This window comes from Erithacus rubecula, assembly GCF_903797595.1.
Source record: "Erithacus rubecula genome assembly, chromosome: 10".
Classification (NCBI taxonomy): domain Eukaryota; kingdom Metazoa; phylum Chordata; class Aves; order Passeriformes; family Muscicapidae; genus Erithacus; species Erithacus rubecula.
The window spans coordinates 27,792,957-27,817,634 of NC_136662.1; the positions used below are offsets into that span (position 1 = coordinate 27,792,957).

Consider the following 24,678-nt stretch of genomic DNA (forward strand, 5'->3'; position numbering starts at 1 on the left):
CAGTGAGGCTGTGAAGAGAGTAAGAGCAAAAAAACCCAAACTATTTCTGCCTGTCATGGAATGTGGGTTTTCTCCACAGTTCCTGCATTTTCCTCTGGAAGCCCCTGGATGGAAAAGTGGGTGCATGCATTGCTCACAGGCTGCTGAATGGAAAAGGTTGGCTTTTTTCCTCTTACTCTCTTCACAGCTTCACTGGGTGCCGGTGGCTTTTCTTAGAGGTGGAAAAAGCCCTAACACAGCCAAGGCAGCAAGCTGGAGCACCCAAATGACAGGCCCTGAGGGAATGGCATGGAGCTGTGTCAGGGGAGAGTTAGGATGGGTATTAGAGAAAGGTTCCTCACCCAGACGATGGTTGGGCACTGGAACAGCTCCCCAGTATCAAGGCTGACAGAGTTCAGGAAAGATTTGTACAACACCCAGGCACATGGTGTGCCTCTTGAGGCTGTGCTGTGCAGGGCCAGGAGTGGGACTCGATGATCCTTGTGTGTTCCTTCCAACCCAGGATATTTTCTATTCTGTGGTTGAGTCGGATGTGGCTGGGAGACACCACATGGAGAGATCAGGGCATGTGTGTGAAGCACCTTCATCCTCATCCATCTTCCAGTGCCTCGGGGTGACACAGAGACCCCAAAACCGAGACCCCAGCTCGCAGCCCCCCACAGCAAGGAGTGGGCAAGGGGCTGGGGGTGGCCAAGGGCTGCCCAGGTGACTCGGGGCTGCCATTCGCCGCGGCCGGGGGTGGAGGAAGGAGGGAGATGGGACTCGACAGCTGTGTCCGGGAGATACCGGGATAAATATAAACCTCCTTTGGGATGGCTCTTGGCCGGGACCCCCGGGCAAGGCAGGGCAGGGTCACCCCTGGGAATCTGGCACCGCATCCTGGGAGGAGCCCGGGTGATCCCGAACACCGTGTACCGGGAGAATCCCGGGTGATCCCGAACATCGTGTACCGGCATCATCCCGGCTGACCCCGGGCACTGTGTTCCGGGAGGATCCCGGCTGATCCTGGACACTGTGTCCCGGGAAGATCTCGGATGATCCTGAACACCATGTACTGGCTTCATCCCGGGTGATCCCGAACATCGTGTACCGGCTTCATCCCGGGTGATCCCGGGCACCGTGTCCCGGGAGGATCCCGACCGGTACAGGGCACAGTGTGCTGGGAGAATCCCGGCCGACACCGGGCACTGTGTCCCGGGAGGATCCCGGTTGACACCGGGCACTGTGTCCCGGGAGGATCCCGGCCGAAACCGAGAACTGTGTCCCGGGAGGATCCCGGCTGACACCGAGCATTGTGTTCCGGGAGGATCCCGGCCGACACCGGGCACCGTGTCCCGGGAGGATCCCGGCCGAAACCGAGAACTGTGTCCCGGGAGGATCCCGGCTGACACCGAGCATTGTGTTCCGGGAGGATCCCGGCCGACACCGGGCACCGTGTCCCGGGTTCCCGCCCCACGGTCTCCGGGATGGTCCCGGAGCGGCCTGCGAGTGCCCTCCAGTGGTCCCGGGAGGAAGACAAGGAGGAGGAAGATGATGATGAGGAGGAGGCGGCGGCAGCCCCGGGACGGGACCGCGGGGGACGCGGGAGGGATTGCCCTGAGAAGCTGTGGCTGGCCCATCCCTGGAAGTGTTCGAGACCCGGTTGGATGGAGCTCTGAGCAGCCTGGTCCAGTGGGAGGTATCCCTGCCCATGGCGGGGTGCAAGGCTGGATGAGCTTTAACATTCACCCCTTTAACTTATCCCCCTGTGCTGGGCACTGGGGAGGTCACACCTCGAATCCTGTGTCCCGTTCTGGCCCCTCAGTTCAGGAAGGACATTGAGGTGCTAGAGCAAGTCCAGAGAAGGGCAAGGGAGCTGGGGAAGGGTGTGGGGCAAGATTCTGGTGAGGAGCAGCTGAGAGGGCTCAGGGGGGATCTCCCTCTCTACAACGCCCTGACAGGAGAGTGGAATGAGCTCAGTGTCAGCCTCTTCTCCCAGGTAGCAAGCGACAGGATGACAGAAAACGGCCTCGAGTTGCGCAGGGGAGGTTTAGAGTTGATATTAGGAAAGTTTTTATATGTCAGACTTTTGGACAGGGCAGGGGCCATCCCTGTAAGCGCTCAAAAAACGCGTGCATGTGGCACCTGAGACATGGTTTAGTGGCGAACATGTCGGTGCTGCTGGGGAAACGTTCTGGCTCGATGATCTTGGAGGTCTTGCCCAACCTAGACTATTCTGCCATTCTACGTCACGTCGCCGCTCGCCACCACGCGGATCCGCGGCCGCCCGGAACCGTCGCGCGTGGTGCGCGTTTCCCGCGGGCGGTGCAGGCGCGCGTACCGAGGCGCGGCGGGGGAGCGTGTTGCCGGGCGGACCGGGGCGGGCGCGGGCCGCCATGGCGTCGCCCCCGCTGTCGGCGGCGGGCGGGAGCGGCGGCGAGCTCAGCTCGGGCTCCGAGGCGGCGGCCACGGGCGCGGCGGCGCCGGGCCGGGACCTGCCCGCGCTCTTCGAGCAGGCGGCCGAGCGGCTCCCCTCGCTGCTGTCCACCGCCAGCAAGGAGCAGCTGCTCTACCTGTACGCCCGCTACAAGCAGGTGAGGCGGGACCGGCCCACGGGGCGAGCGGGCCGGGCCGGTGCGGGGGCGAGAGCGGTGCGGTGCCCGAGGGGCCGGGGCTGGGGCTGGGGAAGCGCCACAGCGAGGAAGGACCCACAGCAGCTCAACATGAGCCCGAGAAGGCCAAGGCATGCTGGGCTGTATCAAACACAGTGCCCGGTGATAAATAACAGAGAATAGACATGTTCAGTGCCGGCAGGAGCACGGCAGCGACCGACCCCCCGCGCTGGGCATGGGTGAGGTCGCATCTCAAATTCTGGTTTTGTGCTCCTCAGTTCAGGGAGGTCACTGAGATGTCCAGAGAAAGGAACAGAGCTGGGGAAGGGTCTGGAGCACGAGTCTGGTGAAGAGCGGCTGAGGGAGCTGGGAGGACTCAGCCTGGGGAAAAGGAAGCTCAGGGGAACTTTGTTGCTTTCTGCAGCCACCTGAGAGGAGGTTGTGGCCAGCTGGAGGTCAGGTTCTGCTCTCAAGTAACGTGACAGGACAAAAGGAAATAGCCTTAAGCAGGATTGGGTGCAGAATTCATCACTGAAAAGATGGTCAGGCATTGGAAGGGGTTGTGAAGGTGGTGATAGGTCTAAGGTTGGACTCAGTGATCTCACAGGTCTTTTCCAAACCAAATGATTCTGTAAATCCATCACCCTGGTTGTTGTTCCTCAGCTCTCCTCTCACTGCTGGTGGTCCTGGCACTGCATCCTTTGAACAACATGAACCAGACTCAAGTTCTGCCAGCAGAGGTCCAGGTTGGATATTAGGAAAAGCTTCTTGCCTGAAAGAGTGGGCAAACACTGGAATGGGCTGCCCAGGGAAGTGGTGGAGTGACCATCCCTGGAAGTGTTCAGAAACCAAGCACTTTGCCTTATGCTTTAGTGGGAATGGTGGGGTTTGGCCAAAAGTTGGACTGAATGATCGTGGAGGTCTTTTCCCACCTTAATGATTCTGTGGCCTTGATTTGGCTTTGGCAGAGTCCACCATGATTGAAATTGGTGTGGAGGACAAACTCCACAGCTGAGCTGGTTGGTTCTGGTTGTATCCCTGAACACAACCCCCACTTCCCCCTCAGTGTGAACCGAGCAAGCTGTGGGATGCATCCTGTCAGAATGCACAGAGTAACTTCTTCCTGCTCCTGTGGGAGAAGTTTACATAAACCAAACAAACCACCAGTTGCAAAGGACTGTATCAGTTGCTTAACTTGGAGAAACAGAAAACTGTTAGTGTTGTTACACCTGGAAGATGAAAGAGTAAAACTACAAATGTAGGCTGGATGGAGCACTGAGCAACCTATTGTAGTGGAAGGTGTCCCTTTCCATGCCAGGGGCTTGGAACTGGGTGATCCTTCAACCCAAACCATTCTGTGATTCTGTGGCTCAAGTGTGTGGCAAGAGGTGCTGCCTCAGCCCTAGAACTGAATCCCACTCATTTGGATGATCAGACAAAAGATGGGTGTGCACATCTTCCATATATGTTCCTCCCATATGGATTACCTGTGTCTTACTACTGCCAGGTATAAGTGCTCTCAATTTTTTAGTGCAATATTTAATTATCCTCTAAGCTGGCAGCTCCCAGGCCATGGTTTGTGGACTAGTAATTATGTTAAAAGCAGGCTGGTCACGTGAGGTTTTGTTTTCAGACTGTACAGAAACCCAGGTTTTTCTTTCTCTTGTAAGAAAAAGAGGGTAGGGAAAAAAATGTGAGGGGAATCTTACAATGCCCAGGATGAGAGGAAAATGGTGTCTTTCCTATAATTTTTTGTCTGTTTTCTCAGGATGCTTGTTGCAAATAACAAAAAAAAAGAAAAAAAAAATTTTTTGCTCTGTTTCAAATGCTTTGTGACTATCCTGAGTGGAAATGGGAAGGGATTGGTTGCTCGTCAGCTCATGATAGTGCACAGACTACAGAGGGTTTCCTGGTGTTACCTCTGTAAGACCAATAAGGAGTTTAATGCTAAAAACTGCAAAAATCAGAAGCTGTTTCACAAGAGTTTTGATGCAAGTCAGGAAAAGCTGACAATTAACACTTTGTCAGCACAGATTTCCAGTTGCCTTCCAGTGAGGAGGTAGGGCACTTCTGTGTCCTTCTCCTGTGTCCCTGAGCAAGCAGGATGTGAGTGCAACTGTCTTTGTGCTCCTTGGTTTCAGCTGTGCTTGGCTCTGGATTTCTGTGCCTTCCCAGTTCAGAAAGGTGCCCTCCCTGTTACAGAGTGCCTGGCAGTGTAGTGCTGGCACTGGTGATGGGAGAAGTTTGCTAGCAGAGCCACTGCAGGATTATGCCCTGCTAACTTTAAGTTTTGCAGCATTTTGTGCTTTAAATCAAAAGGAGGGTGCTTAATGCAAGTTTTCTGTATTTAATTACAGCAGCCATATCAGGATGCATAATGAGCTGCTAATATATTACCCTGCTGGATGGTGGAATTGCTAGCACACAAAAGGTGCTGACTCAGATCTGTCCACTGTCCTTGATTTGGCATCCTTGTCTTTTCCCAGTTTAGTGTTTTGTGTCACTAAAGGCTTTGATTTAAGGTACAGCACCGTCATAAAAGAGGTGACAGTAACAGCTGAGCACTCTGTTAAAATACTGTATATTATTTATTTCCAACTGTTTGGGTATATAGGCATTTTCCTGGAATTTTATTACCTTTTATTGGAGGCCATTTCAGGATTTTATTACTTTTCTCTCTGATTTTGTTTATGTGTCAGAGACCTGAAAAATAAGGGAATTGCTTAGTTGTCATCTCCAGTGAGGTTTTTAGAAGATGTTGCTGAGTTTATGACTCTGCCCCATAACAGGAGGAGCACACAAGTCCATAAGGCTCTGGACTGGGACTGATTTTTCTTTCCTTCCACTATTTTCTGTATGGCTTTGGGCATTGTGTCTGGGCCTTGTGTCTGTAGTGGTGAAGTGAAGAGAGCACTTGCCTGTCATATGGAAAATGTCAAAATCAGAAGGTGCAGTAATGGAGACCAATGTAGCAGTGGTGATTTAGATAGGGGAGGGGATCCAGAACTTGCTGGAAATTATTGGACTGGGAAAACTGCTCTGCCAGGAGGAGGATGTGTCTATGTAAATGCTGAGAGGTGCTGGCAAGCTGGAAGTCCAGTGCTGATGGCAAAACAGGGCCTGTACTGTCTCTAGGTGTGGGCTGAAGGATATAACACCAATTTTGCATGATGTCTTTGAAGTATTGTGGAACATGATGTCACAACCTGCCCTGAACACAGGAATTTCTGCCTGCAGCTTCTGTTGCATGGAACAGTGCAATGGCACTGACTTGGTTGTTACAGTGTGACTCTGCCTCTCTGGGATATACAGTCCCTTGGTCATCATGACCCCATTTCTGTGATTGGTGTTTGCTTGTCCTTCCTTAGGCCCCATTTCCAGTCAGGGCTATGGGCAGGAACAGGTAGGAATTGCCATCTTGAAAAAGCAGTTTATTTTACGTGGCAAAGGCCAAGTACAGAAAGAGCTCAGACCTGCTGTCCATTGAGGTTCTGTTCCTGTTACTGCTCCACAGGGAGGCTTCAAATACAATTCACCTTACAAGAGTTACAATCAGGTAGGAATATTTGGCTGGAACACTCTGCTGTATAATAATCAGGAGAATAGTGCCTGCAGGCAACTCTGCATGCAGAAGCAATACCAGGAAGTTTTTAATGCATTCTGGCTGTCATGTTCTTTTAATGCAGCTGATGAACTGTAAATGAGGAGCACTGAGCATCAAGTGACCAGTCAGCACCCTAGAGACCTTCAGTAATTATTTTCTGGACACAGAATGAGCAAGTATTAATTTAAAGTACTAATAAAGGTTCTTGGCTTCATGCTGGCTGTGGAGTAAAACAGCTTTTGAGGTCCTCTAGGGAAGTAGCAGGAGGACAGAGTCCTGCTCAAAATTTTGCCTTTTTTGTATGTATTGGCATTGTTTAACTCCCTCAGCTATCAGGCTCAGGTCCCCTTTTATGTTAAATTCCTCCCTAGCTTCTCCTGCATTGTGAGTCTTGCAACAAAAAGAGAGGAGCCAAAATCTTGTGTTTTATTCTTTCCAACAAAACCACTGCAAGCCTTTTTAATGTACCTTAAAATAGCAAGCAGGGCACAAGAGCACTTTTTTCTCCTCTTGATGGATGAAATTTAACTACTGTTCCTTGATTTGTATTACTATCAATGTTGCTAACAGTCCTCCCCAATACTAGAACAGCCTTTGAGTGCCAAATCTCCAGAGAGGAAACTGCTGGCGTGTTTTGATGATGACAGTGGAAAATTAATATTAAAACTGATTTATTTTTTTATCCATCTTGGCCAATTTTTTCAGGTTGGCTGTTGAACTAAAGAATTGCCAAGCAGGCATTTTCCATACAGATAATGAATTTGCATTTTATTCCCTGGTTTGTTTTGCTTTTTAAAACAAGTGGTCCAATCCACCTCAGAGCATAGAAAAAAACATTTAGACTACATGAATTGTGACTGATTTATAGAACTTAACTGTTGCTAGCCTCTTCTCCTATTTCTACATGAAATGCAATATGTTGTTTTAAAGGCCAGCTAAGATGTTCTAATTTGGATGAATTGCTCACTGGGAGACAGTCAGATGTACAGAAAATTAATTTCAGTTACAGTCACTCATATCCTCTAACACTTTAAATGAAAACATAGTGTAACTAATAAATATCTCTCAGCATGGGCATGCTCTCTTTAAAGCCTGATTAATGCTTCCATCCTCAGCATAAAATCCCCACCCTGTTAAGGTGAAGAATTGTTAGTTGATTTAAGCACTTCACCTGCCTGAACACTTGAGCATATTTCATAAAACATTTGCTGCATGCAGTTTGGTTTTGTTTGGCTAACAAAACCTTTCTCCAGAAGCCTTTGCCCACCTCCAGGATGTACCTGTGTCCCCTCCCTGGGGTCCCCATCTGTGCTGTGCCCTGTCTTAGGGGGACTTGCTATGGTAACTGCTTCCCAGGAGCTGCTGCTTTGGTTCAGCTCTGAATTCTAGCCTTTCACCCATCATCCTTGTGTTAAAACAATTTTACACATGGAAAACTGACTGAATCCCACTGGCACCAAGTCTGCTTTGCATTTGCTATGACACTTCTTTCCATATATCTGTCCCTGGGTTCTCCTTGCCCTTCCTCCTTGTGTTTTTAATTTCACCCCCACACACATTCATTTTAATTTCTGACAGATTGCTTCATCTCTGGCATTCAGGCCTTGACTTGTCTCTCATGCAGTGATTCCTGCTGCTAGGTGCCTCAGAGCAAATTCAGGAGCTGCCTGGCATTCCTTTGCTCCAAGTTTGTCCCCTTGCCTTCCAGAGGACCTTAATTAAGCAATTATTATTATATATATTTCAATTAAGCAAAGTCTGTTTATTCGAGTTTCCTGCAGAAGCAGGTGAATTTCAGCCATAATGAATAATCATCTCTGTAGAAACCCTAATCAACAGATTTTTTTTCTTTCTACTTGTGGAGGATCAGGCATTTGGCTAGGTAATAAACATAACATTAGTGAGAAATCACTCACTGGTTATCCCCATGGGTAATGCATGCAAAAGAAATGAGCTGCATGACAAAATTGCTTCCTGTGCATCATGCAAAGAAAACCCAGGGATGCAGAGGTGCTAAAGCAGTGGTAAGATGGTTTCCCAAAAAAAATCTTTCTTCTGGCCTTATGACATGGTTACCCTGCAACCATCAGAACACAGAATTTTCCTTGTGCAAATCCCCTTTGTTTTTTTCTGACAGAAGGAAATTTCTTTTCTTTAGGTGAAACTTGGAACCTGTAACACCCCCAAGCCAAGCTTCTTTGATTTTGAGGGAAAGCAGAAATGGTAAGAGGAAATCCTTGTCATTCCTACAATTCTGACTCTATTTTTTGTTGCCTCTTGTCTCATCTGTTGACAAATTATGGACTATGGGGATGTCAGCTCAAAGAGTTGCCACTGAAATGGCTTTAAAATCCTTTGTTTAACAGGGAAGTGTTTGCTGTTATCCTGACACAGATGTGAAATCCCAGATCCTGTATTTACTGTCTTCATCCAAAACTGGTGTGCATACAGCAAAAATGTGGAAATAACTGCAGCTCTGTGAACACAAACTGTGTTCCAGCCTGCATCAGGATCCCCTGAAAGATCCTTTCACAACAGAGCTGCACTGACAGTGGCCATTCATGGCCTCAGAGCAAAGTTGACCATTTCAAGCTGAATGAAAGATGGCTTTGCATACCCTGAAAGGATTTTACTGAATCTGTTTGTCACTGATGTCACTATAAAAACACCTTGTGCTGTCTCTTAGGGGCTCACTGATGTTTTGCTGTTGCTCCTAGGGAGGCTTGGAAAGCTCTGGGAGACACCAGCCCTCACCAAGCTATGCAGGAGTACATTGCTGCAGTGAAAAAACTCGACCCCAGCTGGAATCCACAGGTAGGAAATGTGGAAATATCCTTTGGAAAACAAACCAGCTTTTGTCTTTGTGAAGCTGACAATGGTTCAATTTCTCACAGGCTTTAATTGCTGCATGGCAAACTTCATTTGGAGCAGATTAAAGTCTAAATTCGTTTTTAAAACTCTCCTTTTGTTGTGACTGAAGCATGAAGAACCATCTCTTTCATTCATAATGATCTTCATTACAGAGAGCACATGCACGGGGCTGCTTTGGCTGTAGTGATCTAATTTATTTTGCTCTTATTGGTTCATGCTGTATTTAGCATGTAAAGATACTTTTTATCCTTTTCTCATCCTTCTCTTTTCAACTACTATTTAAATGTTGATCAATAGAAAGCAATCTCCATGAAAGTGACATGAACTGAATGATCAATTCTAAAAATGTTTCCTTTTTGTTTCCATGCAGCAAATTACCAAATCTGATTATGATTAGATACTCCAACAGAACAAGTCTGTATCTGTGTCTTATAGGGAGACTGTACTGTCATTTTAATTAATTTGTCTTTCATCTACCAGGTTTATTACTTGATTGAATCCTTAAGGATATCTCCTGTTTATAGACTGACTTTTATACAATTTTTAAAGAGGATTGCTCTTTAGAAAAAGTGTAGCCTTTGGAAATAGAGTGGAGATATTTCACTAATAGTAAAATGCTGAAAGCATGGTAATTTCCTCTCATGGTAGGAAATTTGTTCTTCTGTGCCCCTTTGGAAGCAAAATCTTGTGTGGGCACAATCCTATGAATCAAGAATTTGATTATGAGTTGTCTTCTGATGCTATTCTTGAGACTTAAGGTTATTTTTTTTTCACTTGTTCATGTTTCATGCCATTCATAGTGTTTTTGCAGCAAAGAAAGGTGATCATTTAGAAAAATCCTTTTTTATGCCCTTGGAGAAGATAGTTTATGTGCTGTGCAGTTAGCCAAAGCTGGCTGCTTGCTTGGGTAAATTCTTGTCCAGGCTAAAAGTCTCATACAGAAATAATGTAATTTGTAAAAATCTATATATAGATTATATGTATAATCCTGAATGAAGTGAGTGTCAAGTGAAACACGTGATTATTAATTAAATAATGAAAAAAAAGAATTCAAACAAAATACTCAATGCCTTCCTAAACTAATTTTTCAGTGTGGTAACAGGCTTAGCCTTTTGGGTATCCCCTTCACTTCCTTTCCTCAGAGAAATACTGTTAGAGTTGTGAGCTTTAGGTTAGAGAACTGTCAGCCAGGAAAGAATAAATTTGTATTTATTAAAATACAAATATTTTAATAAAGAACCTATACAGCAAACAAAGAAAGGTTGGCAGCACTGTTCCTCCCCTCTTCACCTAAGGTGAAAAGGTTACCTTAGCAGAAAATGTAATTTAAAAGTCAGCATTGAAATAAAAGTGGTTTTGCTTCCTTCACAAGAATTCACTTGTCCTTCTTATTACATCATCCTTTTAATTCCACTTTTATAGGATGAAAATTCTCTCAGGAGTCCTCTCTGATGCATCTCGTGCTGCTCTCCTGTTTTTCCTTCTCCCCATCAAATCCAACTTCTTGGGCCACGAGAGGGAGCTCTGTTCTTTAAAATGATGGAGATGCATGTGTCAGGGGATGGAGATAAAATAGCTCCTTTAGTCCTCAAATTTCGAATTGGATTTATAGAAAAGAGCAGTGGGTACATTACAAGGTGCTTCATCACTGTCATTGTGTCTCCTTTACATGCTCACATGCTCATCTGCTGGGTTCCTTCAGATTTTTCTCACAATCTGTAGATTGTAAATGAAATACTTCAAATGCTTGGTTAAAAGCAGTGTGAAGTGCACATTACAAATTTGAAAAGTTTGGCTTTCTTATCATTATTAATCATCAGTAGTAATTACAGTACAGAAGTGTTCCATTTCTTACTGTGCATCCTCATGAATTTTGCTATTTTAAAGCTTTCTGAGAGTTCCAAACTTACTTTTTCTTCAACCGTTCATCTCATCTGTAAAATTGTTCTTTTGTGTTATTTTAAACTCTCCTCAGTCTCCAGTTTCATATATTTGCAAAAGGGCTTTGTTAGCTTGATCCTTTAGTGAAAGTTTAAGCTTAAAACCACTTATTTTTTTCATAGGTTCATTTTTTCCTCAGCATGTTTGCTGCTATTCTGTAGCCTTCAGGCTGTCAGTGTGTTTGTTAATAAACAGAATGGAAGTAAATGAAGTATTTCATTTACAGTCCAAATAGATCCACTTCTTCATTCCTTGTTTCTCCATTGATTCATTCTTTCATATTGAAGTTTCTTTATTAGTGCACTTCCAGCATCAGATTTACCTGCTTTAATTTAGTATCTTTGTTTGGGGAAAAAAAAAAAAAAAAAACAGAAGTAAAAGGGTTCTGATGCAGTAGGATTGCCCTGAATTTGTGTCCAGGAGCAGTGAGAACTCTTAACAGCAGTCCAAATCTCACCTGCTCCTTCCTATTCCTGCTGACTTGGGAGTCCCCACACTTCATTAGGAGACAGCTGAACGTGGAGAGGCAGCAGCATAGCTGTTCTCTGCTCTCTGAAGTTTGTGTGCCATTTTTGACAGTATCTGCTTGGCTATTTCCAGTGTGGTTTTAGTTTCTTTTTCACCCTTGCTCCCTGCAGATTATCTCATGGTCCTGCCTAATCTTCTCTTTCAGAGCTTTGTCTAAAATCTGGGAAGAAATGATTGTACTGCACTTCTTTACAGCAATTTTATTTGCTGAAAAGTTTTTAAAATTAACAGGTAACCTGGGGGATATTTGAGGTGAGGTCCATTGTCTTTAAATCCGTGAAGCCACGGGAATCTCATGGCTGTGTTTGTGTAGAACCAGTAATCACAGTTGCCTTTCAGGATGTTTTGACACAAAGCCCTTCTGTGTTGGCATAGTCTTACTACGTGCTGTGGCTTGTTTGGTTGTTTTTCCCAAGAACAGCTGTTAGTAGGAGGTCAGGAATATTCTTTTCCATGCTGTCTCCTTCCCCTCTTGATGTAGTCTTCCTTCGTCATCTTCTACCTTTTAGCACATCTTTTGTTTCTTGTGAGTCATTCCTTTCAGTCTGAACTTCCAGGCAGTGGAAAGGTAATTGCTTGGACCAGCTCAGCTCTATTTGCATATTTTAGAGACATCACCTGTCCTTCAAGTCTATTCACTCTTCCTCCAGAACAGAGAATAATTTATTAAGCCATTCTTTTGCATTCTCCAGCCTGAAACAGAAACATTTCATGTCAACACCTCCCACTGCTCCAGTCCTTTACAAAGGAAGAAATCCAAACCCAAAGAAGGCAGAAGCAGGCCAGCACTTCTTTTCTTAGCAGCTTTGAAGATGTCCCTTCCATGGAAACACTGTGGCAGGGGCCGTGGGTGGAGGTGTGACAGGACACTGCAGGGGAGCTGCTATTGATCCCTTCTTGTAACGAGATGGTTATATGGCACGGCTCAAACAATAAAAATAAATAATAAAAAAAGCATCCAGATTTGCTCAGCACATTTAGCCTTCCATTTGCTGATTGCAATTTTGGCATGGCTGAGTTCTAAATATTTCCTTTTCCTATTTCTTATATTGCCTATTTACCAGTTCCAATCTGAACAGCTTGTCACTACTAACTTCAGTGGCATCCTTTCCCAAACACTTAGATGCCTCTTCCTATTTGCTTTGAAACTCACTGGAGGACTTAAAGATTTTCTATTTATATATCAGAGTTTAAAAAGTTGGCATTTTAACTTGTTTGACTCAGCTTCACCAATAATGCAGTTAGTAAGATTTCTGCTGTGTAATGAGGAAAGTTGGAGATCAGGAATCTGAAGAGCAGAAACTTCCCTCTAAAGGAGAAAGAGTTCCACCTCAAAGAAAATAGGCATTGACCAAACATCTTTTTAGGCTCTTGAAGGTGTGAAGTGAAAGTTCTGATGTTTACATGGGAGAAAGTTGCCTGTGCTTTTTTTAAGTACTATTCTGTGCCTTGTTTGAGTAGGGAAGGATTTAATTCTCTGTACTCTGGCCCAAAGAGTGAATGGGAGTAAAATCTCTCCTTTGCTGGGTTGGTGTGAGAGCAGCCAGGAGAGGACCCTTAGGAAACAAAAAGGCTCATGCAACAGAGAACAAACTTCAGAGTGAATAAAATAGCAAATGCTTGATTATTGCAGGCTTGAAGCAGTCCAGTAAGGTGGAAAACCTTTGGGAATAAAATAAATGGATTTGTCCATTGGGTGTTTTTGCAGGAAGTACTGCAGGGGGCAATATTTGATAAGGTGGGTAGCCAGGTACCTTGTGCCCAGGGCTGGATCCATCCCTTCTGCATTCTGGTGAAATAACCTTTCTATGTCACATTTAAATGCAATAAGCAAGTTGAAACTAAAATGTGGGAAAGAGAATTTGCAGTTCAGAGATACAGTTAAAAGCAGGAGAAACAATACCCAGATTTGCAGAAGAGCTGAGATCGATGTGTGCTTTTGGCAGGTTGCACCAAGTGTTAACTGAGTTATTTTAACAATTAATTTAAATTTATGAGCCTCTTGTATTTAAGTATGCTCTCCAAGGCAGCTTAGATCTCTGTAGTGTAGGATCTCCAAGAGAACTAAAAAAATTCTGTCATGACTCAAATACAAACTCTGTTTCTGATGACATTAAAAAAAATTTGGAAATCAAAACTCGAATTTTTCTAAAATTTGGATTCATTGCTTAAGTCTGCCCTGTTGATATATGAAACAAGAAGCTTTGATCTTTTGCAGGATTTATGTCTGGTCAACTTCTAAGAATTAGATTAGTGGCTGGTAAATGCAGTTTCAGGTTGAAATCTGTGGATTTCTTGGTTAGTTCTTCAGGCTAGTGGAATTTCTTCTGGAAATCAAGAAATGCTTTAGAAAAACTGTTGTCTGTAAACAAAATGAGTGCACCCATCATGTTTTCCTGTTTTTTCTATCAGTCAAACAGATGTCTCCCTTGATAATCTGGCCCAGCAGCCACTGTTTGTGGTTGGGAAAGAGCAGCAGAGTGGTGTGGTCAGGATTACAAGGGGGATGGGAAGAGCAGGAAGGGAAAAGACCTGTTTGGGTCTCTCTGTGCCTGTCACCAGCAGCACTGAGCTCACACACCTGCTTTGTTTGGGGGAATATCTCAATTTATGGCTTGCTGTGCTGCGAGGTCAAAAACTTTGAAAAATAGCGATTTTATTTCTTTTGTGGTATAAAAGCAATTTAATTGCATCGTGTAAAGTGGGCACTAATCAAATTATGGCTGTGCTCCCTAAAGCTTGCTGTCCTGTGCTAATGCAGCACACTGGGAAGAGGAGCTGTGGAACAGTGCTCTGCTCAGTTCTTTGTATGGATCCTGCTGTGGCACTTCATCCTTAGGGAATTTCATATCTGACTTTTTGTTTGCTTTTTTTAACCCAAAAGTTGTTATTAACAACAATAATAATAATTTCTAGCAAAGTACGGACAACATAGATTACTGTTTGCTCTACTATTTTTATTTTGAAAGATCTTATTTCAGTGGTGACCACATTGGAAGAAGCATATCACTGAAACAATTTGTAAACTGTCATCAAGCTCTTCCCCTTTGAAAACAAAACCAAACTATCAAACCTGTATTTTTAAAATTTTAACAGAAAATGAAGCACTAGAAATTAAGATTAAAACCAGAAAATTGATCCACCCCAGGCATCTGGCTTTGGGGCATGTAAAACTACAGTGTCCTCTGGTTTTAGACAAACTGCTGGTTTTTTGTGAACCACGTTGAGGTATGTAATAGTTTTTGAAGGTTTTTATATCCTGAGAAGTTTGAGATTTTAACACACAGAGGGATTCTTCTGCCTTGCTGCCTTTTGCCAGCTGTATGAGGGACAATCTCTAGCATGCAAGTGGAATTAGTGGAGGATACAGTTATTTATATGCCTCACAAAACCTTGCAGTTTGTGTACACTTCATTCCTACTTGTGAGACTAGAGGTGGAGTGACCCATCTTATTTTATCCAAGTTGGAAAAAAAAGGCACTTTGTTATCTGCAAAATTAGACTTTAGTGCTTTGCTTTTGGAGCATGCTTTCAGAACCATTTTTGCTTATTAGCAAGGGGATGTTTTGTAGTTCCTTTTGTGTCAGAAACTAAAATAGCACACTACAAACATGAACTAAATTTCCCCATTCTTCTGCAATAAAGGTGAGTAGTGTTGCTTTCCTACATCTTCTCATGAGGAGTCCTTGATACAGATCCTACTCACAAACAAAGCTATCTATAGGTGATTTACTGCCTTTCTGTCCCTGTCTTTGCAAGTAACTCACCTGCCAGGCATTGTGGTGCTGTGCTGGTGGGGCTGGGATTTTGGCTGTGGACAAGTTTGATCAATCACAGGATTTTTTTCTCTCCTGCAGCCTTGTATTGTAGAGCACAAAACAAAATGCCAGACCCACACTGAGATTTTCAGTTGTTTGGAACTGTGTCTCTGGCAAGCTGTGCAGAAGTGAAGAAGTTAAAATGAACCAGCATCTCATAGTAGAAATATAAACAGCTGGAATATGTGTCAGCCTCTCACCCCCTGGGAGTCTGTTGGATTGTTCTCTTTGATTTTACATCTCTGCAGAAATTTATCGTCTCGGCTCCTTTTATTTATGACATTCTGATCCTCCACCAAGAGATTGATTGAAATACAACAGTGCCAAGCTACAAGTCTGTATTTCAGAGAGGCTGAAGTTTAGGAAGCAAACCAGAAATGCAGTTGTGGATTGAAGGTTGCACTGATATCCTGTACAGAGGTTGCCCATATTTCTACACTTCTAAGCTTCTTCAAAAGAGAGAATTATCATGACAAGGGTTATGCCTCTTCTCTCTCCCTCCTTTTAAGCTGCCTGTTCTTGCTGAAAACATACTGTATGTTAAATATGCAATCTTACCAGCCCTCCAAGGGCTAACTTTGGCTTGCAGAGGTGCTAGTCCTCATTTTTCCAGCTCAGATCTGGCAGTGTTGATTCACTCTGTTAGTGTGCTGTGAGTAGCATAGCTTATTCTCTTGCAGATACTAGGATGTAACAGTAGTGGGTTTTGAGAATTCCACCCAAGAAATTTTGGGGGGTAAGGGGGTGTGTCACAATTAGTGATTTTGATTAAATATTAATATTTAAATATTTTTGGTTTTAATACATCACTGAAATAATTTTCACCGATTGCAGAAATATTGCACTGCTTACAGAAATACTACAGAATATACTACTTGGGATGTATTCAGAAAAAAAGAATAATTAGAGGTGTAGCTCTGCCTTGCTGAGTGTGCTGCTGCAGCAAAGTGAAGTGTGTGGCATTCCAGCATCATGATTCCTGGCTTTCAGGTGGATGAAGACACTGTGTGCTAACCAGATACACCAGAGGCTATTGAGGAAAAAAAAAAAAGAGCAAGTAAATTTATAAATATATAATCTCAAACTACTGTCATACAGTGATGACAAGATGTAACAGAGTGAGACAAAACACTTTACTGTGTAACTTTCTGTGCAGCAGGGAATTTATTGCTTTTTTTCTTATCCCTGTAATCATTGTCCAGAAGTAACAGGTTCTGCTTTCTAGTTGCAGTCCCACAGCACCTGGTTCTTCTGTGATCCCACAGCTGTAGGATTGGAAGCATAGGATACAGCTGAGCTCTGGGATCTTAAAACTTCATTTGAGCAATTGCTCTCCTAGCTGAGAAAGCACCTCTGTGTACCTGATCACAGATCAGGTGTCAGTTGCTGCAGATCCTCTGCTGAAAGTTGTTGCTTCTGTGGCTGAGTTGATAGAAAATGGTTAAATACTGATATTTCCAGGGAGAGCCCAAGACCTTGGCTTAAACTGAGGTGGCAAGGCTGAATTTGTTAAAATTTCAGACCAGAAGCTGAAATGACTGAGATGCAACCCAGGTGCCCTCTGTCATTTCTGCCTTGGGGTGGCAGTTTCTGGCGAGGCAAGGAAGGTTTTAAATGCCAAGTGCAGTTTTCATTTGTTGCAGATCTAAGCAGCAATGCTGCTGCTCCTCAGCACAAAAACATGAATGACAAAAGCATTGAAAAGCTCATTTTTGTGAAGTAGCTGTGTGAGGCTGGAAGCAGGAAAGAGCAGTGTTCTGCATGAGAGGTGACTCCACCAGCAGTCAAAACTTTCCTGTGAAGTTCATTTCTGTACTGAAGACTCCTCTGGCTAAAACAAATCAGTACTTGATGCTTTTGGTAGTGCTGATGTGGCAAAACTGGGAGCTGGCAAAGCTGCAGGATGGGCTGGCAGAGGAGAGGTGTTGAAGCAAGTTGGAAGCTGCCATGGTCAGTTCAGGAGCTTGGGGCAGAGAGCAGAGCCTCTGGTGGAACAGGAGGTTTGGAAGAGGAGGAAAAATAAATAGGAAATTGCAAGGTGAGGTGAGAGGAGGAGGGCAAGATCTGCTTTCTCTGCCCAGTTTCATCTGGAGTTGGAACTAGCTGCCCTTTAAGGTGCTTTCCTGCCCAAACCATTCTGTGGTTGTGTGATGACTCCTGCTGCCCAGGTGGATTCCTGAGCAGGAGAGAGCCATCCTGGCACCCTTGGATCCAAATGTTTTCCTGGAGTGTCCAGAAACATGGAAAAGTCCTGTCTCTTGGAATAGCCAACTGAGGTGGGAAGTGAGGGTGGAGGAGCAGGGACTGACTCCTCTGCTTGTGGCACTTGGTGGACATTCCAGAGGGGAGCTTTGACTTGCTCTGCTGCCCTGTCAGGAGCTGTGACAGCCTCTCCTCAAACTGCTGCTCCTGTTCTGGCCAGCAACCCACCAGGCTGGGCAGGCAGTGTGACTGCTTTAAATGTGAAGGGCTCAACCTATCATTAAAAACAAATAAAATCAGATTTTCCCAAGTAATTGAAGCTGTTGCAAGACTCTCAACTTGAAGTGTTAGAAACTCTTAAATTCAGGAACTTGGGTAGAAATTTCAGGTTTATCTCACTGTGGAATTTGTAATACATTGATTTAGGTGTGGAGCTGTAGACATTTACTTGAAAGTATTCAGGCACAGGTTCTGTGTACCCTGCATGTACATGCAGAGCTGGTTTAAAAGAGGGAATGTGTTAATTAAGAATATCATATGCTTTTGGGTAGGAGCAACCAGCTGTAATTGTTTTGTGTACAACATAAGCTATAGCATAATTAAACTGTTTCTTTAGTGAAAATACTGCTTTTTGAGTTAGAAAAAGATTTAAGTAGTTATGTTTAGCTTGCTCTTTACAGTAAATATCAAGTATTGAGTGTAATTACTAGAGATTAAGATTTTGTTTGGATGTTAACTGTCACTGGTTAATGTCATGTAAACGCTATTTGTCTCTTAGATTGGAAAAAGTTTTCCTTTAAAAGGCAGCTATTGTCTCCTGCTTGGATACTTGGACACTGTTTTACCAAATTGCTCCTGTTCTAAGGAAAGGTGGCACTCCTCAAAAGACTCTGGAGAATCCTGTAGGTACTTTGAGCTGATCTAACCAACACAAATGCTGGGAAAGGCTCAGGCACAGCCTCAGTGCTCAGCACTAAGGGCTGTTCCACAGGCATCTGCTTCCAGAACCTGCATCCTTCTGGCTGAGCCTGCCAAGGATTGCACTGTACATTTGGAAACCTTCTTGTTCCTGCCTGGGACCAGAGAAGATCTCTTCATTCTGCCATTTCTGTGCCTGCAGACCTCATAAATCCACCCTGGACGACCGAGATGTGCTGCAGGGAACAAACGTCCATGGCACTGGTCAAGCAGCCTCAGAGCTGTTCCTTTTGCCAGTGGGGATGGTGGCCACTGCAGTCATGTCTGGCCCAGTGTCACTCCAGAAAGCAGAGGGTGGCTGTTGATGTCCTTTATATTTCAAAAGTTAGGGTTCCCTTCAATTTTCAGGCTTCACTAGTTTCATCCCAAGCCATAGAGTTGTTCAGTATTTTCAACTTGGCTTAGGATATGTTTCTTGCTCCTACAATTGTCTGTGTAAATCTCTATAAATATATTGTATTAGATTGACAAAACCCCCCAGCAATTACAGTACAGGCTGTATTTGTGTCTGTAACTTGGTCCCCTCTGCTTGGGCATGTGTGGATTTTCACACAGGTGATAGGACAGAAGGGATTGATTGCTCCAGGACTGACCTGGTTCCTGTCACTCTGGAAGGGTCCACTCCACCCTTTGGTCCGCAGACACTGGGAATCTGCAAGTTTTGGCAGAATCCATGAAAACAATGTGAGGAAAGGAGTCTGCTGGTCATCTTGTGTTTGCCACCTCCAAGTCTGCTACTCCTTTAAAAAAAAAAACTGCTCCACAAACCAAAAACTGTGGAAAGCCATTACTTTAGGGCTTTTTATTGAGCATTTCCTCATTTCCATTTTATTGAGTATTTCCTTCCACACATATGCTAAAATGTATACAGTGAGTCATGTAATCAGAGTTCCTAGCAAGCATAAAACTTGCTCAAAATTATGTTATGCATTTTACATTTATTTCCCTTCCCCTGACTGTCTTTACTGGTAATTTCCAGCTGTGATTATGGTGCACTTATTAATTAAGTCGTTATAGTTAAATGAGTAATCTGCAAGGCTTTGCTTTAGACCACAGCACTGTTTAACTATGACATTACTTATGGTATGTTTGTTTTTATTTTTTGACTGTAATCTGAAAAATATTTTCCCTGTCTTAAATTGTGTTTTTAAAGGGAAATTACGTGATGAGACTTAAAGGACCCACAAAAGTTTACATACACATTATTGGAATATTAACTAAACTGCCCCTTCAGTATTTAAAAGAAAAATAGAACCCCCTGTTATCGTGCAGAGTGCTGCCATTTTTCACGGGCAGTTTGCTCAGCTTGTTCAGATCCTCGGTGGCTCTTGAAAAGGCTCCAGGTGCTGAGTCATGTGCACGCTCGGCAGAGCTGCTGCGAGAGCCAAGGATGGCTGAGAGAGGAATATTAAAACACTCTGTTTATGACAGTCATTAATAAGGACCGGTGTGGAGGGTACGGCAGCCTTTTGTGAAAGCTGGCTTTGCGGAGCTGCCCTCAGCAAGGAGGGATTTGTATCTTATTTGGGTGTTACTGCTTTACCGCGGGCACTAAAGAGCGGTGAGAAATGCTGAGCTCATGTCTGAGTCAGGAAGGAAGGATTTGATGAATTTAAACCATGTCAAACCATGCCTGATTTTATAAGTGGTTAAAGCTCTATTTCCTGTAGTAGCATCACCTCCAAAGGGTTAATATTTGCCTTCGCTCCCGCTTCCCGCAGGTAGCGTGAAGTTCAGCCGAGCCGTGCAGTCAGATGGATACAGGTGGAAAATACCTTTGGAAGGGAACATTGTTTGTCCTCATTTCACGGCTCATTAGCCGCGCTGCCGGAGGAGCCTCCCGCATTGTCCGGGGTCAGCAGCCTCCCGCGGCCTGGGGGACAAGGGACATCTCCTCCCGTGCAGGGCTCTCATCTTCGGACCACCTGCGTTTGGGGTGGAGAGCACCCTCCTCCCCTTGGCTCTCCTGGCACGGGCTTTAACTAGCAAAGGAAAAGACGGCAGCAATTACGGCACACACAATTAACGAGCTTCTAATCTCCAGCCTTGTGTGTAATTGCTGCTGTCAAATACAATTAGTCTCTGCCCAAGTTCCCTTCCCAGGGGGATGGCCAGGCCGTGGCACACCGGGAGAGGAGGGGGGCGAGTGTCTGAAACTTTAGGAGAGTTTACATTTTCTTGTTGTCTCCCTAATAATCCTCACTCCTCAAATAGAGAAATGTTAATCCAGAGCATTAGGGGAACATGGTGGCCAGCAGAGCAGGTCTGCTCTTGTGTCTGAAGTGTCTTCTGTAAAATTTCTCACCTGAGACTATACCAGCTTAATTACACTTCAATCAGCACATGTCAGGGATTTACTGGTACCTTCCTGTGAGCCTGACAGAGTTCCAGCATGTCACCTGTCCTGTCAGAGCAACAGACTGGAGTTGCTACACCTTCCAGGTGTAGTTCAGCAAGCTGGGACATGGGCCAGGGTTTCTCCTACCCTGCCAAGCAGATTTCTGTGAGCATCCAGCAATTGCAGCTACTCCAGTCTTGGTGGCTCAGGACCCTTTGTTGCTTTTCCAAGCCCTGCAGCACTTTGAAAAGTGACAAATTTTGGTGGATCCTAAAGGCTGCCACATTCCTGCCAAGGAGAGCGTTTCACCAGTCTGCTGCTTTCACCAGAATGCACCTTGCAGAGAGGTGCAGAGCAAGGTGACATGTCCCTGTCCCCAGGCTGGGTTCTGTGCCTGGCCATGCAGGAAAGCCAGGGAATGTGCCAGGCTGAAACCTGCACTGGAGGAACAGGTGAGCTGGAGAAAGGTGAATTGAGCAGCACAAATGCAGACTGGAATCTGTACAGCTTCACATTTGCTGCTGCAGAAAAGCTTGAGAAGCTTTGACTGGAGTAATTTTGTTAGGAGTATTTATTGTCTGCATCCCACAAAGCTGGATACAGCTGCTACTCTGACTCAAGCTGCATGGGGCTTGGAGGAAGAGGAAAATAATACAAGTAGTGCAAATTTCTTCCATGTGGTGTGTGGCTCAGGTGTGAGATCCTCATGCATGAGATTCTCATGCATCACTCTCGATTAAGTTGTCTCACTTTCCTGTTTCCAAGGTGCGTGATGATGAAAAACCTCAGTCTTTACCATTTTAAAGTATTAGCCAGGGTAACTTTGAAGATAAGTATTTTGATGAGATGAACCTTTTTTTTTGCTGATGGCTTTCTCTTCTTAAATATGTATTATGAGAAGTTATTTAAAGGTTTTGGGTGTGGAGAAAAGCCAAGTGAGATGTGAGGGAATTGGGGGGATGATAGATGTGCAGTGCAGCACAGCCACGTGCATTGCCAAACAGCTATTGCTGTGTTTGCTGGGTGTTTGGGCATGCAAAACCAGACAGGCAGAGTTCCCATGTTGCTCTGGATAAAACAGGGATGCCCTGCATTTAATCCATACCTGGCATCAAGCTCTTCTGTTAACTCGAAATTGTGGTCTTTCAGTTTTTAAAGGCTTTATTGAAACTTGAGCTGTTCCTGCTGTTTTGCAGTATTTCTGTAGGACTTCTCTGTACCTCCCTTCTGTCAGAATTAGGAGTCCCTTGCCCTGCATGTAAATAGCTGTGTCCTATTCCATCCCAGCTAATCACTGAGAGTGAGTTCATTTGCATCTCTATGGCTGCTTCTGGCTCTCGAGCTTGAAGTGGGTCATTGGGAGGACCCATGAATTTGCCATCTTGTTCAATGTGCTGTAGCCTGTTTCGAGTTGATTGGAACAAAGCTTGGGTGTGGAAATGAAAAACAAACAATCCCTGGCCTGTCAGGGACAGAGCAAGAGAGTGATCCACCAAACCAACCCACATCAGGAAACTTCTGCTCTTTCTCTTAAATGATAATTTTCATCCTGCTCTCCAAAAAATGCCAAAGGAGAAATGGATCATGTTGCAATCATGGGAGAGTTTTGTGACAAAACCCTCACAAAGAAAATGCTTGTCTGTAATTGCTTTGCATTTCCATAATGCTTAGTATGATAAAATCATCTTCTCTTTCTCCTTTACTTTTCAATCGTGATTAGGCTTTAATGTTGCTAAAGCTAATAAGTGAGTTTGAGCCACTCCTGTTGAAGAGAAGATGGAGCTGAAATTTTCAGTGAGGCATTGGACAGGGTTTTTAATGTGTCTGTCATTATATGTTAACCTCTGAACTGGGACACGACGTCTGTTTTATGGCTGACAACAATTTAAAAGTATACATCTTGACATGGTGGATAAAGGAAGAAGGGGGAGTGGGGAAGAAAAAAAGAATTAATGATGTTAGCAAATATTAGTCCCTGTATTTCCATTTTGTTCTGAAAGTGGTTGTCAGGCTTTGAGGCTGCCTGGAGCAGCATTGCCAGTGACAGGCAGCCAGGATGTGATTGTCCCTTGGATCGAGCTGGGCTGTTATTGACAAATGCAGTGCACTGAGGCAGGGACAAGGATGCCCCACTGTCTGTTCCTGGAGGAGTGTGGCTTTCCTCCTGGCATTCCTGGTGACATTTGAGAAGGACAGTTCTGGGCTCAGTGGAGTTCCCTGCGCCGGTCCCTGAGCCCGTCTGGAGTCAGGGGAGTTGAAGATGTCTCTTCAGGAGAACGTTTGCTGCATACTGAAGCCCAGATTGCCTGTGATTGATGCTGGTTTTGGGCAGCCAGACCCGCCCACCAAACCCAGCTGTCACAGGAGCAGTGACTTTAACATCAGCCTTAATTGTACACCAGCCACAAAGAATCAGTGGGCAAGGGGAAAATGTGAGAAATTTCACTATTTAAGACATGTCTTACACTTCTCTATTGTCTTTTCCCCTATTTCTTACATGGCACTGCCTGTTCTTTGGCATGCAAGTGCAATCCTCCTCTTTCCGTGCTATCACAAATTCCTCTTTATTCCCACAGTTTTTAACTGGCATTTCAAGAGCAATGTCTTCTCCTTTTGGAGTCCACAGCAATTTTGCTTTTCCTACAGGGCCTCTCTTGCATGATCCAACTACAGATACTACTGCTGTCATCTCCCTTGGCTTCAGGTTCTAAATTGTGGATCCCTGGATCATCCTGTTCCTTAACTATCATTAGTTACCTGTGCATCTGCAGTGCTTTTGGACAGCACTGCCAGCAGTGAAAGAAATGGAGCTGGCTTAATTGAGAGTCACATAGTTAATTATTAGTGCCTTTTTAACAGAGGAGACAGGAAATTTGCAGTGTCAGTTTTTAATTTCATTGTGCTTTGTGGGGTAATGTGACTTTAAACTCACAAGTCATTATCTGCATGTAGGTAACCCTAAAAGCCCTCTTTTGCTATAAAAATGTCAAGAGATTTAAGAAGGAAAAGGGCATCTCTGTGCTACTGATCCCTTCAGCCAGGATGAACAACAAATAAAAACACTAGTTGCTGTCTGTGCTGTCAGTAGCTGTGATGTGATTTGGAGTGAGCTGCTGCTTCTTGTCCCACTTTTTGTGTCACTGAGTTTGGAACACCGTGCTCAGATATTGTGTGGAAGTTCTGGCAGGCTGGGCAGCAAGGATTTTGGAAGTGAGCAGATGAGCTCATGGATAGGCAGGTTGTCAAAGGCACCTGGAAAGAAACCAGTTTGTGTCTGTGCTGCAGCAGAATTAACTTTTTTGGGAAGCTTGGATATATTCCCTTTTGAAAGTCCAGTGAGGATGAATGGTGGAGTCTTTATCTCTGTCTTCATGGCTAATAACTGAGAAAACAGAATATTTTCCTGGACCTTCCTTATAAACTTGTTCTATATATCAAGGACTGTGATGGAATAAGCTTGCTTCAACATTCATACATTGAATATTGAATTACTTATTTCTGTGTGAAAGAGATGAGATAAAAGCTACTTGGACAAAGTAACTTGTATATGGATTAAAAGCCAGAGAAGTTTTTGCCTGAGTGTTTTTGGGAAAGCCTTTATCACTAAGTTTCCTGATGACCTTATGTGTACTCAATCAACGTGATTAATCTTTGGTAGAAATGCATTTGTTGTGCAAAGAAGGTGAACTTAATTCTAGAATTATTTTTTTTTAATAATTTCTGTCTCTAGAAATATTAAATGCATTTTTTCAAATGTTTTTTCTGACTTGGATAAAAGGCACCAAGAACTAGAGTAGAAAGAGATAA

General features: G+C 44.3%; 1 protein-coding gene across 1 annotated transcript in view; it reads left to right on the forward strand.

The window, feature by feature from the left end:
- The first annotated feature begins 2,333 nt into the window (after positions 1–2,333).
- The window catches only part of ACBD6 (acyl-CoA binding domain containing 6), a 78,742-nt gene continuing 56,397 nt past the window's right edge, over positions 2,334–24,678 (forward strand). Inside the window, exons 1-3 of the mRNA XM_079313747.1 lie at positions 2,334–2,573; positions 8,354–8,418; positions 8,913–9,009. Of these exons, the coding sequence (XP_079169873.1) occupies positions 2,376–2,573; positions 8,354–8,418; positions 8,913–9,009 (360 nt within the window). The 5' untranslated portion in view covers positions 2,334–2,375. The remainder of the gene's footprint in view (positions 2,574–8,353; positions 8,419–8,912; positions 9,010–24,678) is intronic.